General features: G+C 37.6%; 1 protein-coding gene across 1 annotated transcript; it reads left to right on the top strand.

Annotated features, from left to right (window-relative positions):
- Window positions 1–5,891: 5,891 nt before the first annotated feature.
- Window positions 5,892–9,632, top strand: LOC139395727 (CD5 antigen-like; the record flags this gene model as incomplete). The annotated part of the gene is made up of 5 exons (XM_071143069.1): window positions 5,892–6,197; window positions 6,323–6,598; window positions 9,080–9,178; window positions 9,282–9,370; window positions 9,498–9,632. Coding segments are annotated over 5 exons (905 nt in total), but the record flags the coding sequence as incomplete, so codon positions are not given.
- Between the last annotated feature and the right edge of the window lie 7,455 nt (window positions 9,633–17,087).

Below are 17,087 nucleotides of genomic sequence, written 5' to 3'. Positions count from 1 at the left end.
GGGAGGGAGATGTCAAAAGAGAGAGAGGAGGGGGTGGGGAGGGCGAGAGATAAGGGGAGGAGAGGGAGGGAGATGTCAAAAGAGAGAGAGGAGGGGGTGGGGAGGGCGAGAGATAAGGGGAGGAGAGGGAGGGAGATGTCAAAAGAGAGAGAGGAGGGGGTGGGGAGGGCGAGAGATAAGGGGATGAGAGGGAGGGAGATGTCAAAAGAGATGGGGCTGACAGACTAACATGAAGTCAACTGAATATCTTTTCACTACAGGCTTCTCACCAGTTATGTCATCATAACCAGTAGTGATGTCATCATAACCAGTAGTGATGTCATCATAACCAGTAGTGATGTCATCATAACCAGTAGTGATGTCATCATAACCAGTAACCTCTTCCACTATTGGCTCAGCTCAGCTTGACCCCTGACCTATGGAACTGAGCGATTGAGAAAACAGAAACATAAGAAAGCAAATTAATTAAATTATATATAAACTCCTTTGCAGAGAGTGGTCCACCTTTCCACATTGTGACTGTTGTGGTGAGGTCTTGTTGAGAAATGTCACACCATTTCTCAGTGCTCAATGTCTCAACACTGTTTCTCAAGAGAACCACAACCATTTGTCCTGCTCGTCTCTCACAGTTTAGTTCAGTCTACTGCTAAATAACAGGATATGGAGAAACAGCATTTGGCTGTGAGTCCAGAACCATGAGTCAGTCATGTAGACAAAGGGGAAGTGTTCTAGCAGAGGGAGCAAATCTCATCAGAACATCATGTGACTTTAGTTAAATACATAGATACACTAGATAAACATGACAGACTTTAATTAAATACAAAGATACACTAGATAAGCATAACAGATAAACATAAACATAATTTTGCCACCATAGATCCTCTCAGCCACCAGGCTCCACTAGGGCCCTCTCAGCCACCAGGCTCCACTAGGGCCCTCTCAGCCAGCTGTCTCCACTAGGGCCCTCTCAGCCACCAGGCTCCACTAGGGCCCTCTCAGTCAACCGGCTCCACTAAGGTCCTCTCAGTCAGCTGGTGTGTGTAGGAGAGTGTGAGATGTGTGGACAGAAAGTAGAAGTACAAATGTTAAGGGAAATGAACTAAAGTGATAAATCTAGTCCTAGGTTTTACTTACTGTGGTGTTTGTTCTCCACTGGTTCCCCTGTTCTCATCACAACAGGTCACACATTCTGCTGACATGATTACACACTGTGGTATTTCACCTAACAGATACAGGAGCTTGTCAATATTATATTTGTTTTCAAATTATTTTGGGGTCTTTGTAGTCTGAGGGAAATATGTGTATCTTATATCATCGTACATTTGGCAGGAGGTTAGGAAGTGCAGCTCAGTTATCACCTCATTTTGTGGGCAGTGGGCACATAGCCCGTCTTCTCTCTGCCTATGGCAACTTCTCTCAATAGCAAGGCTAAGCTCAATAAGTCTGTACATTGTCTCTATGTATGCTATCATGTACTGTCTGTCTGTTTAGGGCCAAATAGCATTTAAGTTCAAATTGAGAATTTGTAATGTTTTCCCAATAGGTAAAATCATTTTTAATATGTTTGGTTATAATTTGTTTGGGCCAGACTGTCTGAGTTCTGTCCTGAGGCTTTGTTGGGTTAGTAGTGGTTTGTGAACTAAGCTTCAGGACCAGCTGGATGAAGAGACTTTTCTCTATGTTCATCTCTTGGTATTTCAGTGCTGGTCTCTTGTTTTTATGTGGTTATAGACATTGAAGTCTTGTTTCTGGATATTAATTAGTGATTGGTATTAATTAGTGATGGGTATTAATTAGTGATGGATATTAATTAGTGATAGATATTAATTAGTGATGGATATTAATTAGTGATGGATATTAATTAGTGATGGGTATTAATTAGTGATGGATATTAATTAGTGATGGATTTTAATTAGTGATGGATATTAATTAGTGATGTATATTAATTAGTGGTGGATATTAATTAGTGATGGATATTAATTAGTGAATGATTTTAATTAGTGATGGATATTAATTAGTGATGGATATTAATTAGTGATGGATTTTAATTAGTGATGGATATTAATTAGTGATGGATATTAATTAGTGATGGATATTAATTAGTGAAGGATTTTAATTAGTGATGGATATTAATTAGTGATGGATATTAATTAGTGATGGATATTAATTAGTGATGGATATTAATTAGTGAAGGATTTTAATTAGTGATGGATATTAATTAGTGATGGATATTAATTAGTGATGGATTTTAATTAGTGATGGATATTAATTAGTGATGGATATTAATTAATAAAGGATTTTAATTAGTGATGGATATTAATTAGTGATAGATATTAATTAGTGATGGATATTAATTAGTGATGGATATTAATTAGTGAAGGATATTAATTAGTGAAGGATTTTAATTAGTTATGGATATTAATTAGTGATAGATATTAATTAGTGATGGATATTAATTAATGATGGATATTAATTAGTGAAGGATTTTAATTAGTGATGGATATTAATTAGTGAAGGATTTTAATTAGTGATGGATATTAATTAGTGATGGATATTAATTAGTGAAGGATTTTAATTAGTGATGGATATTAATTAGTGATAGATATTAATTAGTGATGGATATTAATTAGTGATGGATATTAATTAGTGAAGGATTTTAATTAGTGATGGATATGAATTAGTGATGGATATTAATTAGTGATGGATTTTAATTAGTGATGGATATTAATTAGTGATGGATATTAGTTAGTGATGGATATTAATTAGTGATGGATATTAATTAGTGATGGATATTAATTAGTGATGGATATTAATTAGTGATTGATATTAATTAGTGATGGATTTTAATTAGTGATGGATATTAATTAGTGATGGATATTAATTAGTGATGGATATTAATTAGTGATGGATATTAATTAGTGATGGATATTGGCCTTATTCTGCCCTACATGCATTATTTTGGCCTTTTTCTATGAGAATGTTTTTGCAGAATGTCAATTGGATGTTGGCCCCATTTAAAAAATCTTGATTGGTTAGTGGACCTAACACTTTACTCCCACATAGGGCAATTGGTTCAAGTGTAGATTTGGATACTTTGTGTGAGGTTTTAATTGTTATGTCAATTTAAATTTGTCTTTTGATAGCTCAAAAAGTCCCTCTTCCTTCCTCTTTCAGTTGATTGACAGCCAAGCAGAAATGGCCCGTATATCTTATTGTTAAGCCCAGATATGAAGAGACTTTAGTGTCCTCTGTCTTTCATCCTACTGTGACATTTTTAAACCTTGGATTTTAGTTGTTGTTTTTTTAATCATGCTTTTTATCTGAGAGATATAAGACAGATCAGGAAACTATAATTTTTTTACTTGAATGTAACCCCTTATTGTTAAGAACTAAACTATCTCCATATCTACTTCTATAAATGTGTTAAACTGGTACCAGGAGACCTTCAGACGAGTCTTGTAAAGCTTGTGGACGTCCTAGATCAAAACAACCTGTATGTCTTCCTGAGAGACTCACCTTTCCATAGTGGGGTCATGTTAGTGTGTCCTAGATCACAACAACCTGTATGTGTTCCTGAGAGACTCACCTTTCCATAGTGGGGTCATGTTAGTGTGTCCTATATCACAACAACCTGTATGTGTTCCTGAGAGACTCACCTTTCCATAGTGGGGTCATGTTAGTGTGTCCTAGATCACAACAACCTGTATGTGTTCCTGAGAGACTCACCTTTCCATAGTGGGGTCATGTTAGTGTGTCCTATATCACAACAACTTGTATGTGTTCCTGAGAGACTCACCTTTCCATAGTGGGGTCATGTTAGTGTGTCCTAGATCACAACAACCTGTATGTGTTCCTGAGAGACTCACCTTTCCATAGTGGGGTCATGTTAGTGTGTCCTAGATCACAACAACCTGTCTGTGTTCCTGAGAGACTCACCTTTCCATAGTGGGGTCATGTTAGTGTGTCCTAGATCACAACAACCTGTATGTGTTCCTGAGAGACTCACCTTTCCATAGTGGGGTCATGTTAGTGTGTCGTCCAAACGGTTCTGACACTACAGACAGAAGTTGGCAGATGGACTGTATGACCTCAGACGATGCTTATGGGGTTGTAGGACAAAACAGAGAACATCATCATGTTCCTGAGTCTCATCTTTCCATCGTTTACAGGCCAAACTGATCTGACGTTACAGATTTCCACACGGCTGCAGAAATTGTAGGCGAAGGGTTCCATTGTAAATGAAAAGAGCATCTGCCAAACATGGATTGTGTGTGGGGGTACAGAGATGTGGTAGTGTTGGGGAATAATCAGAATTAGTTGGTAACATAGGTAACTACATAGGCACTACTTTAGACCAGAACCCTATTCCCTACATAGTGTGTTGGGGAATAATCAGAATTAGTTGGTAACATAGATGTTTTATATTCATCATATGTTTGTAAGTTACTTCTCATCAGAATGTGTTTGTATAATACTGTGGTGGGGTTGCAGTATCTGGTCTCTGTCAGGACTAAGTTACTTCTCATCAGAATGTGTTTGTATAATACTGTGGCAGGGTTGCAGAATCTGGTCTCTGTCAGGACTAAGTTACTTCTCATCAGAATGTGTTTGTATAATACTGTGGTGGGGTTGCAGTATCTGGTCTCTGTCAGGACTAAGTTACTTCTCATCAGAATGTGTTTGTATAATACTGTGGTGGGGTTGCAGTATCTTGTTGCACCATACCAACGATAAGCCTGTCTTCCCCATCACATCATGAAAGGTCATGTTGATGTTCATTTAACCTCTGTCTCTCTCTTCCTCTGACTCCTCCCTTTCTCCTTTGTTTCTCTCTGTCTCTTTGTCTCTTTCTCTCTCTTTCTCCTCTGTCTCTCTCTTTCTCCTCAGATCTCCAGGCTCAAAGCGTCAGTCCACCAGGTAGGTAGAGTATAAATCTACAGTGATTATAGCAGTTCAATATTAGTCAACTTTATTATCCCACATGGAGAAATTCATGTGTCCATACAAACCATTCTAAAACCCAATAACAAGTAGTGTTTCATGGAGCTACTAATACTTGTCAACCACAAAGCATTACTGCTGTTAGAATAACAGAATCACTGTCATCATCTGTCCTCACCACTGTGTTTTCCTCTCTGCTGTTTACAGCTGAATACTCAGTCAGACTGGTGAATGGGACCACTTCCTGTTCTGGTACAGTGGAAGCCTTCTACAGAGGAGAGTGGTTGAGTCTATGTTCTAGCTGGTGGAGAATGATCGGAGAGGTTAAGGTTGTGTGTAGAGAGCTGGACTGTGGGAATCCTGTAGCTGAATCTAGAGGAGGTCTGATTGAAAAGGGAAGAGGAGGAGTCATGCAAATTAGTACTTGCAGGGGAAATGAGTCTTCAGTTAGACAGTGTGGCATCAGAAGAGGAGGACCTGGTATCTGTGATGGTGGATATTATCATCATGTGACCTGTTCAGGTAAAAGACTGGTCATATTGAGAGATTTATTTATACATTATACAATATTACCATGTATCATGTTTTATGTGTTTTTATTTCATTTAAATAGAGGGAGAGATGTCAGATGTATTTAAACATTATATTTGTGTTTGTCATATTGGTTTATGGGAGATGTTCATGGGCAGATCATTGTAGTTCAGATGGTACTGAAGTGAAGCTGCCTGATGGATGTCCAGCTGTTTATTTTCTATAAAGTGAAGTGAACTTATTCCTGTCTCCTGCCTGCATTATTCCCAACCCTATCCTGAGTGACTAAGAACCCATTTCTACCTCTTACAGTATCAAACATAGCAAACTACAATCTTTTATCCAACATATTTGTGTTTAGTCCTTGACAGTGTCATCAACAAAACTGATTGAATGTTCAACCAACTCTTTTTCTCCAGACTCTGTGCGGCTTGTGGATGGAGCTGGTCTCTGCTCTGGGAGAGTGGAGGTGAAGTCCAATCAGTCCTGGGCCTCAGTGTGTGAAGCTGACTTTGACCGGCAGGATGCAGAGGTAGTCTGTGGGGAGCTTGGCTGTGGGTCTCCTGCAGCTCTACAGGGGGGGCTCTATGGAGGAGGTGAGGGTCAGACCTGGGATAAAGAGTTCCAGTGTAAAGGCAGAGAGTCCCTTCTCCTGGACTGTGACACCTCAGACAGAGAAAACAACACCTGCCTACCTGGTAATGCTGTTGGACTCACCTGCTCAGGTAAGAAACAGTTTGTCACTCAATCAACATTGTTTCTCACCTGGAGTGAGGAATATGAGAGACAATATAGGTGAGTTTTAGTGAGAAAATAGTAAGATTACTGTCTCTCTCTTTTCTTTTCTCAGAGCCTGATGATGTGAGGCTGGTGGGAGGAGACAGTCGCTGTGCTGGTGGAGTGGAGCGGTACGACCAGGGAGAGTGGAGGACTGTGGGAGCTGACTGGAACAAGGAGAATGCAGCTGCAGTAGTGTGTAGACAGCTGGGTTGTGGCTCCACTGTTTCAGCACTACCTGGAAACACCACTAGAGGGATTGGAGTTTTCTGTTATGGGTCTGAGTCTTCACTGAGGGAGTGTTCCAGAAGTTTTTATCTCCGTCCTGGACTCACAGTGATCTGCTCAGGTAATAACAAGATACACTACAGTGCCTTGCGAAAGTATTCGGCCCCCTTGAACTTTGCGACCTTTTGCCACATTTCAGGCTTCAAACATAAAGATATAAAACTGTATTTTTTTGTGAAGAATCAACAACAAGTGGGACAGAATCATGAAGTGGAACGACAATGATTGGATATTTCAAACTTTTTTAACAAATCAAAAACTGAAAAATTGGGCGTGCAAAATTATTCAGCCCCTTTTCTTTCAGTGCAGCAAACTCTCTCCAGAAGTTCAGTGAGGATCTCTGAATGATCCAATGTTGACCTAAATGACTAATGATGATAAATACAATCCACCTGTGTGTAATCAAGTCTCCATATAAAATGCACCTGCACTGTGATAGTCTCAGAGGTCCGTTAAAAGCGCAGAGAGCATCATGAAGAACAAGGAACACACCAGGCAGGTCCGAGATACTGTTGTGAAGAAGTTTACAAAAAGATTTCCCAAGCTTTAAACATCCCAAGGAGCACTGTGCAAGCGATAATATTGAAATGGAAGGAGTATCAGACCACTGCAAATCTACCAAGACCTGGCCGTCCCTCTAAACTTTCAGCTCATACAAGGAGAAGACTGATCAGAGATGCAGCCAAGAGGCCCATGATCACTCTGGATGAACTGCAGAGATCTACAGCTGAGGTGGGAGACTCTGTCCATAGGACAACAATCAGTCGTATATTGCACAAATCTGGCCTTTATGGAAGAGTGGCAAGAAGAAAGCCATTTCTTAAAGATATCCATAAAAAGTGTCGTTTAAAGTTTGCCACAAGCCACCTGGGAGACACACCAAACATGTGGAAGAAGGTGCTCTGGTCAGATGAAACCAAAATTGAACTTTTTGGCAACAATGCAAAACGTTATGTTTGGCGTAAAAGCAACACAGCTGAACACACCATCCCCACTGTCAAACATGGTGGTGGCAGCATCATGGTTTGGGCCTGCTTTTTTTCAGCAGGGACAGGGAAGATGGTTCAAATTGATGGGAAGATGGATGGAGCCAAATAGAGGACCATTCTGGAAGATAACCTGATGGAGTCTGCAAAAGACCTGAGACTGGGACAGAGATTTGTCTTCCAACAAGACAATGATCCAAAACATAAAGCAAAATCTACAATGGAATGGTTCAAAATAAACATATCCAGGTGTTAGAATGGCCAAGTCAAAGTCCCGACCTGAATCCAATCGAGAATCTGTGGAAAGAACTGAAAACTGCTGTTCACAAATGCTCTCCATCCAACCTCACTGAGCTCGAGCTGTTTTGCAAGTAGGAATGGGAAAACATTTCAGTCTCTCGATGTGCAAAACTGATAGAGACATACCCCAAGCGATTTACAGCTGTAATCGCAGCAAAAGGTGGCGTTACAAAGTATTAACTTAAGGGGGCTGAATAATTTTGCACGCCCAATTTTTCAGTTTTTGATTTGTTAAAAAAGTTTGAAATATCCAATAAATGTCGTTCTACTTCATGATTGTGTCCCACTTGTTGTTGATTCTTCACAAAAAAATACAGTTTTATATCTTTATGTTTGAAGCCTGAAATGTGGCAAAAGGTCGCAAAGTTCAAGGGGGCCGAATACTTTCGCAAGGCACTGTATATGGCCAAAAGTAGGTGGACATTAGGTGGCACATCTAGGAGCAACAACGGCTCAGCTGCGAAGTGGTAGACCACAAAAACTCACAGAACGAACCTCAGAAGCGCATAAAGCGTACAAATATATGATTGAAAAACTCACTGCTGAGTTCCACATACTTTTGTCCATGTATTATATCTCCGTCCTGGACTCACAGTGATCTGCTCAGGAAATATCAACATCCTTCATTCATACAACTTCCTCTGCACCTCTCATGATGACTGTTTAGCTTGTCAGTCTGCTTTACTAAATAGATTACTCAGTCAAGTAGGAATCAAATACACCTTAAATATCCCAGAATGCTTTTGTATGTGAGTGCTATCTCAGTGAACGTCTCTACTCACTACCACTGTCACATGTCATGTTATTGTCACATCTAAATGAGGAAAGTAGTTGAGGAGCTACGTTTTCTTTTTCTCTCCTCTTGTTCCAGATGTCCTGCTTAAGCCTGATATCAACATATGTTGTCTCAGTGACTGTAGGCCCACTACTCATGTTGCCCTGTGAGGGAGGATGGCTGGCACTGTTACATGCTGATGTTATTGTCATATCTATAGGAAACTAGTTGAAGAGGTTTTTCTTGTTCTCTTTTATTGTTACAGATCTCCTGGTCCAGCCTGATATCTTCCTGACTGACTCAATGGGAGGGGTCTCCAGGGGCCACCAGGGGCCCGAGATGTTCAGGGGCTACAACTTCACCATCACCTGCTCCACTCAGCCACAGTACCCAGTAGGCTCCTTCCACCTCACGTTCACCGGCTCCAACAGAACCCAGCCAGCTGTCAATCACTCTGCTACCTTCCTCTTCCCTGCTGCAGATGACTCCCACCAAGGGAACTACATCTGTGTTTATGAGAATTATGTTTTCTCTCATAACTTCTCCTCTGAGAGTGAGCTCCTCTCCCTCACCATCACAGGTAACTGAACATGAACCAGACTAATAACTTTGTAATTGACAGATTTCCCACAGATCTATGTGATGATGATCAGTCCCCTCATCAAAGGTGTTTCTGTTTGCAGCTTCTCCTCTGCCAGCCTTCATCATCAGACACGTTGTAGTGCTGCTGATCCTACTGACAACAATCACCACCTCCTACCTGTACTACAAGGTAAAGACATTTACTCAGACGTTACAAGTCATTTAAACTAGAGGGAGAGGGAGAGGGGGAGAGGGAGGGAGAGAGAATGGAGATACTAGAGAGTAAATGTCTGACTGTTGGTGCTGTGTCTCCCTAGCCCACTAGGAGGCAGAAGAGAGTGAACAGGGTGAGCAGCATGGATCTTTATGTCAATGCCATGGAGATGGTCTCTCTGAGCTCCAGAGCTGAAGCTGGACCGGGAGAGGAGAGAGCAGCCCAGGGGACGGAGTAGGAGTAGAATGAAGCTGACCCTACATGCTGATCTTAGATCAGTTTTGTGTTTTAAATTGATGGTCAGCAATGGACTGGTGTTTAAAATGTGGTGACAAACCTGAAGTGACTCTAATTTTAATAACAAGTTCAGAATTAGTTTATCTTTCTAGAACCTTGGAAGAAATCTAAAAGGAGTGACTGCAACCACCATTATTCATTTAGTTTGGTTTTTACCACCAGAGAAACATGGGGTTCTGGGTAACATGGGGTTTGGGTAACATGGGGTTTTGGGTAACATGGGGTTGTGGGTAACATGGGGTTTTGGTAACATGGGGTTTGGTAACATAGGGTTTTGGGTAACATGGGGTTCTGGGTAACATGGGGTTCTGGGTAACATGGTTTTAAATATTTCTGTTTTGTGTCCAGAATGTTTGGTTTTTGCTTTTGTCTTCATCTTATTTAGTGTCTCTTAGATTCTTTTTCTTATTTAGTGTCTCTTAGATTCTTTATCTTATTTAGTGTCTCTTAGATTCTTTATCTTATTTAGTGTCTCTTAGATTCTTTATCTTATTTAGTGTGTCTTAGATTCTTTATCTTATTTAGTGTCTCTTAGATTCTTTATCTTATTTAGTGTCTCTTAGATTCTTTATCTTATTTAGTGTCTCTTAGATTCTTTATCTTATTTAGTGTGTCTTAGATTCTTTATCTTATTTAGTGTCTCTTAGATTCTTTATCTTATTTAGTGTCTCTTAGATTCTTTATCTTATTTAGTGTGTCTTAGATTCTTTATCTTATTTAGTGTGTCTTAGATTCTTTATCTTATTTAGTGTCTCTTAGATTCTTTATCTTATTTAGTGTCTCTTAGATTCTTTATCTTATTTAGTGTGTCTTAGATTCTTTATCTTATTTAGTGTCTCTTAGAATCTTTATCTTATTTAGTGTCTCTTAGATTCTTTATCTTATTTAGAGTCTCTTAGATTCTTTATCTTATTTAGTGTCTCTTAGATTCTTTATCTTATTTAGTGTCTCTTAGATTCTTTATCTTATTTAGTGTCTCTTAGATTCTTTATCTTATTTAGTGTCTCTTAGATTCTTTATCTTATTTAGTGTCTCTTAGATTCTTTATCTTATTTAGTGTGTCTTAGATTCTTTATCTTATTTAGTGTCTCTTAGAATCTTTATCTTATTTAGTGTCTCTTAGATTCTTTATCTTATTTAGAGTCTCTTAGATTCTTTATCTTATTTAGTGTCTCTTAGATTCTTTATCTTATTTAGTGTCTCTTAGATTCTTTATCTTATTTAGTGTCTCTTAGATTCTTTATCTTATTTAGTGTCTCTTAGATTCTTTATCTTATTTAGTGTCTCTTAGATTCTTTATCTTATTTAGTGTCTCTTAGATTCTTCATCTTATTTAGTGTCTCTTAGATTCTTTATCTTATTTAGTGTCTCTTAGATTCTTTATCTTATTTAGTGTCTCTTAGATTCTTTATCTTATTTAGTGTGTCTTAGATTCTTTATCTTATTTAGTGTCTCTTAGATTCTTTATCTTATTTAGTGTCTCTTAGATTCTTTATCTTATTTAGTGTGTCTTAGATTCTTTATCTTATTTAGTGTCTCTTAGATTCTTTATCTTATTTAGTGTCTCTTAGATTCTTTATCTTATTTAGTGTCTCTTAGATTCTTTATCTTATTTAGTGTCTCTTAGATTCTTTATCTTATTTAGTGTCTCTTAGATTCTTTATCTTATTTAGTGTCTCTTAGATTCTTTATCTTATTTAGTGTCTCTTAGATTCTTTATCTTATTTAGTGTCTCTTAGATTCTTTATCTTATTTAGTGTGTCTTAGATTCTTTATCTTATTTAGTGTCTCTTAGAATCTTTATCTTATTTAGTGTCTCTTAGATTCTTTATCTTATTTAGAGTCTCTTAGATTCTTTATCTTATTTAGTGTCTCTTAGATTCTTTATCTTATTTAGTGTCTCTTAGATTCTTTATCTTATTTAGTGTCTCTTAGATTCTTTATCTTATTTAGTGTCTCTTAGATTCTTTATCTTATTTAGTGTCTCTTAGATTCTTTATCTTATTTAGTGTCTCTTAGATTCTTCATCTTATTTAGTGTCTCTTAGATTCTTTATCTTATTTAGTGTCTCTTAGATTCTTTATCTTATTTAGTGTCTCTTAGATTCTTTATCTTATTTAGTGTGTCTTAGATTCTTTATCTTATTTAGTGTCTCTTAGATTCTTTATCTTATTTAGTGTCTCTTAGATTCTTTATCTTATTTAGTGTGTCTTAGATTCTTTATCTTATTTAGTGTCTCTTAGATTCTTTATCTTATTTAGTGTCTCTTAGATTCTTTATCTTATTTAGTGTCTCTTAGATTCTTTATCTTATTTAGTGTCTCTTAGATTCTTTATCTTATTTAGTGTCTCTTAGATTCTTTATCTTATTTAGTGTCTCTTAGATTCTTTATCTTATTTAGTGTCTCTTAGATTCTTTATCTTGAAGTGTTTCCATTATTAGTCCAGGTATTATTATAATCATCTGTTCATTCTTTGTATTTTGAAACATTTTTTAATAAAGGGGTTTGTTGTTGTTGTTTACCTCATGATGTTATTGATTATAAACGTTATGATATTGATTATGATGTAGATTAGTGTTATGTTGTTAGTAATATAGAGATAATGATGTTATTGATTATAAATGTTATGATATTGATTATGATGTAGATTAGTGTTTTGATGTTGCTCTCTAAACTGCCATGTAATCAACTTTTTGCTTTTAATAAAATCACTGTCTGTCAGACAGACTACAACATGCAGTATGAATTAACTGAGATCAGTCTGTGTGATTCCCCTCTTGGACAGACTACAACATACAGTATGAATTAACTGAGATCAGTCTGTGTGATTCCCCTCTTGGACAGACTACAACATGCAGTATGAATTAACTGAGATCAGTCTGTGTGATTCCCCTCTTGGACAGACTACAACATACAGTATGAATTAACTGAGATCAGTCTGTGTGATTCCCCTCTTGGACAGACTACAACATACAGTATGAATTAACTGAGATCAGTCTGTGTGATTCCCCTCTTGGACAGACTACCTCTGGTACCAAACATCTACATGTATCAGTTAGTGTAGTAGGGTTTCTCACCGTATCTACCTCTGGTACCAAACATCTACATGTATCAGTTAGTGTAGTAGGGTTTCTCACAGTATCTACCTCTGGTACCAAACATCTACATGTATCAGTTAGTGCAGTAGGGTTTCTCACAGTATCTACCTCTGGTACCAAACATCTACATGTATCAGTTAGTGTAGTAGGGTTTCTCACAGTATCTACCTCTGGTACCAAACATCTACATGTATCAGTTAGTGTAGTAGGGTTTCTCACAGTATCTACCTCTTTGCGCCAAACATCTTCATGTATCAGTTAGTGTAGTAGGGTTTCTCACAGTATCTACCTCTGGGACCAAACGTCTCCATGTAACAGTTAGTGTAGTAGGGTTTCTCACAGTATCTACCTCTGGTACCAAACATCTTCATGTATCAGTTAGTGTAGTAGGGTTTCTCACAGTATCTACCTCTGGTACCAAACATCTACATGTATCAGTTAGTGTAGTAGGGTCGGTCTCTCTCTCTCTCTCTCTCCCTCTCTCTCTCTCAGGCTATGAAAAAAGACAACAGACATGGCATTGACTCAAATCAAATGTATTTTTAAAGCCCTTCTTACATCAGCTGATTTCTCAAAGTGCTGTACAAAAACCCAGCCTAAAACCCCATACAGCAAGCAATGCAGGTGTAGAAGCACGGTGGCTAGGAAAAACTCCCTAGAAAGGCCAGAAACCTAGGAAGAAACCTAGAGAGGAACCAGAAATTACAGAATGAAAGGACCAGGGCTGAGCAGGGACTTCATTTGTACTTTGGTCCTTGGACCTTTAAAGTTAGAAAGTCCATCAAATTCACATACTGTAGTGTACACATTCATTTATTTATGATTTCATGACTGTTTGATAGTAGATCCCTGAATGGTAAAAAAAAAAAAAACTCTCCAAATAGAAGTATGTAGCTAAAAATATTTGACAGATATATCTTACAGATATTTTGACCATATCTGACAGTCTCCCAGAGGCAGGGCCAATCAAACGCTCCAGCTCACTGAATGCAACCTCCCCTCTCCAACAGAAGATAACAGAATGTTGACATCCTGAATGGAACCTCCCCTCTCCAACAGAAGATAACGGAATGTTGACATCCTGAATGGAACCTCCCCTCTCCAACAGAAGATAACAGAATGTTGACATCCTGAATGGAACATCCCCTCTCCAACAGAAGATAACAGAATGTTGACATCCTGAATGGAACCTCCCCTCTCCAACGGAAGATAACAGAATGTTGACATCCTGAATGGAACCTCCCCTCTCCAACAGAAGATAACAGAATGTTGACATCCTGAATGGAACCTCCCCTCTCCAACAGAAGATAACAGAATGTTGACATCCTGAATGGAACCTCCCCTCTCCAACAGAAGATAACAGAATGTTGACATCCTGAATGGAACCTCCCCTCTCCAACAGAAGATAACAGAATGTTGACATCCTGAATGGAACCTCCCCTCTCCAACAGAAGATAACAGAATGTTGACATCCTGGGAAGATCACCTCCAAAGCTCATTCTCGCTTTGCCTCTCAACAATTTTCTGACAGTGAAAATTCAAAACTACAGGGACAAACAATTGCTTCTGGCCTGTTAGGTTGTATTTGACTATATTATTGTACCAACACTTCTCAGACTAGAAAATACAATTAGAAAGAACATTTATCAACTATGATTAGAAACTATGATTGGAAACTACGATTGGAAACTATGATTAGAAACTATGATTGGAAACTATGATTAGAAACTATGATTAGAAACTATGATTGGAAACTATGATTAGAAACTATGATTAGAAACTATGATTGGAAACTATGATTGGAAACTATGATTGGAAACTATGATTAGAAACTATGATTAGAAACTATGATTGGAAACTATGATTAGAAACTATGATTGGAAACTATGATTAGAAACTATGATTAGAAACTATGATTGGAAACTATGATTAGAAACTATGATTAGAAACTATGATTAGAAACTACGATTGGAAACTATGATTAGAAACTATGATTAGAAACTATGATTGGAAACTACGATTAGAAACTATGATTGGAAACTATGATTAGAAACTATGATTAGAAACTATGATTAGAAACTATGATTAGAAACTACGATTGGAAACTACGATTAGAAACTACGATTAGAAACTACGATTAGAAACTATGACTATGATTAGAAACTATGATTGGAAACTATGATTAGAAACTATGATTGGAAACTATGATTAGAAACTATGATTAGAAACTATGATTGGAAACTATGATTAGAAACTATGATTAGAAACTATGATTAGAAACTATGATTGGAAACTATGATTAGAAACTATGATTGGAAACTATGATTAGAAACTATGATTGGAAACTATGATTAGAAACTATGATTAGAAACTATGATTGGAAACTATGATTAGAAACTATGATTAGAAACTATGATTGGAAACTATGGCCAACTATGTTCAAACTGATTATAAGCGATAATTAAAAATGGTGAGAAACTATGATAATAAACTGTGAACAACGATGAAGCCACGTTTGTGTGTGTGAGAGATGATCTATTATTTAATTGTGTAATATTGCACATTCTCTTTCAATATGTATAACATTTCACTCAATGCATACCAAAGTAACAAATATTTAACAATGTTTCAATGTTTTGTATTGCAACAGTTATGAGAGACAATGACATCCCATTTTTAGGGAATTATTAATATAATGTGTTTTACATAGTGTGCATCTGTGATAACTTTATGTAATAGATCCTCTCTCTCTCAAGCTATGTGACCTTTTTAACCCCTCAAAACAGCACCTGTGACCCAAATCCCTCTCAGCCATCACAGATGAACATAAGTTCATGTAATAGATCCTCTCTGTCTCTCTCGGCATGAAACATGAAAATAATATTAATGACATAGTTAATAACTACTTTAAAATCTATTAATTCTCATTAAATATGTAAACGGTTAAATTAAAGTCAAATCTCTGTTCATTCCTCCTGTTTGAAATGGGGAATGTTGTTGTCGTCGGAGATATTTCCCAAATCCAGCCAGTAGATCACAATCCAGAGGGTGCTTTTGGTATAAACCACTGCTTTGCATCCCCTTTCTCAGTGTGGTGTCCCATGACTGGTTCAATGGTCTGGAAAATATCTGGTATGCAGATTAGAATTAATAAAATACATCCATGTTTGTTTATATACTTATACGTACTACTTGTTAATGAGATGATTTCTATTTGCATTTACTTACGGTTGGTACAACGCCGACTGGTCCATGTTGACGTCTGAGTCTTCATCTATATGTTCATCTGTAGTTGGTGCCAACACTTGAGCCACTTCCACTTGGCTGAAATATCATACAGATTAACAAAAACGTTTATATTATTTTACAGTCAAACATAATTGGACAACAGTTCAAATGAGTTCCAATGTAACTTGCACATATATTATTTGATCAGTGTAAAACAGTAGCTTACCCAGTCATTTGATTGTCTTCTGGCTTGTTCGTAACAAAATGACCCATTTGTTCACGATTCTTAATCAGAGGTTGGAGTGCGTCCTGTTGTGTCACGATACAGCTGAGTATTCTGTAGTCAGTGATCCTGCCGTGCCAAAGATGCTCTATCATGGAATCGTGGGAATGATGAACTTCCTGATCAATCTTTGGTTTTGATTCTGTCTTCATGCACACTCTGCTGAGATGTATAGATTATGTTTTCCTGGTTCTTCATGCAAAATCTGCACACAATAGGGATCCTTCTTTGTTTTCTGTAAGACAGTGAATGCACAATAGGTACATGTAATGAAGTTATTACTTAAACCCTCTCTGGGATATGTGGGACGCGTCCCACCTGGCCAACATCCAGTGAAAATGCAGAATGCCAAATTCAAATAAATGACTGTAAAATTTAACTTCATGAAATTCACACATTCAATACACCAAATTAAAGCGACACTTGTGAATCCAGCGAGCATGTCAGATTTCAAAAATGCTTTACAGTGAAAGCAAACAATGCTATTATCTGAGGATAGCACGCCAGCTAACAATCACAGACCATAATTTTTCAACCCTCACTGCGCGACACAAAACACAGAAATAAAGAGTTGCCAAGTGATTTCAAAAACATTCTGCACACTCTCACCCTCTAACCCTCTGTGAAACATGATAGAAAGCAATTCATTTATGGTCTGATTTAAGAGAAAGAGCCAAATGAGAGTCTAAAACCCCCACTGAGAGGTGTGCTATTCCCTTCATTTAGAGAGAACTTACCTTGAACCAGTAGCAGTTGCAGATGCCATCTTCCTCCAAGGAGAAGGAA

This window comes from Oncorhynchus clarkii, unplaced genomic scaffold (genome assembly GCF_045791955.1).
Source record: "Oncorhynchus clarkii lewisi isolate Uvic-CL-2024 unplaced genomic scaffold, UVic_Ocla_1.0 unplaced_contig_5674_pilon_pilon, whole genome shotgun sequence".
Lineage (NCBI taxonomy): Eukaryota > Metazoa > Chordata > Actinopteri > Salmoniformes > Salmonidae > Oncorhynchus > Oncorhynchus clarkii.
The sequence above is the reverse complement of the archived record's forward strand: the minus strand, read 5'-3'. Positions and strand labels throughout refer to the sequence as shown.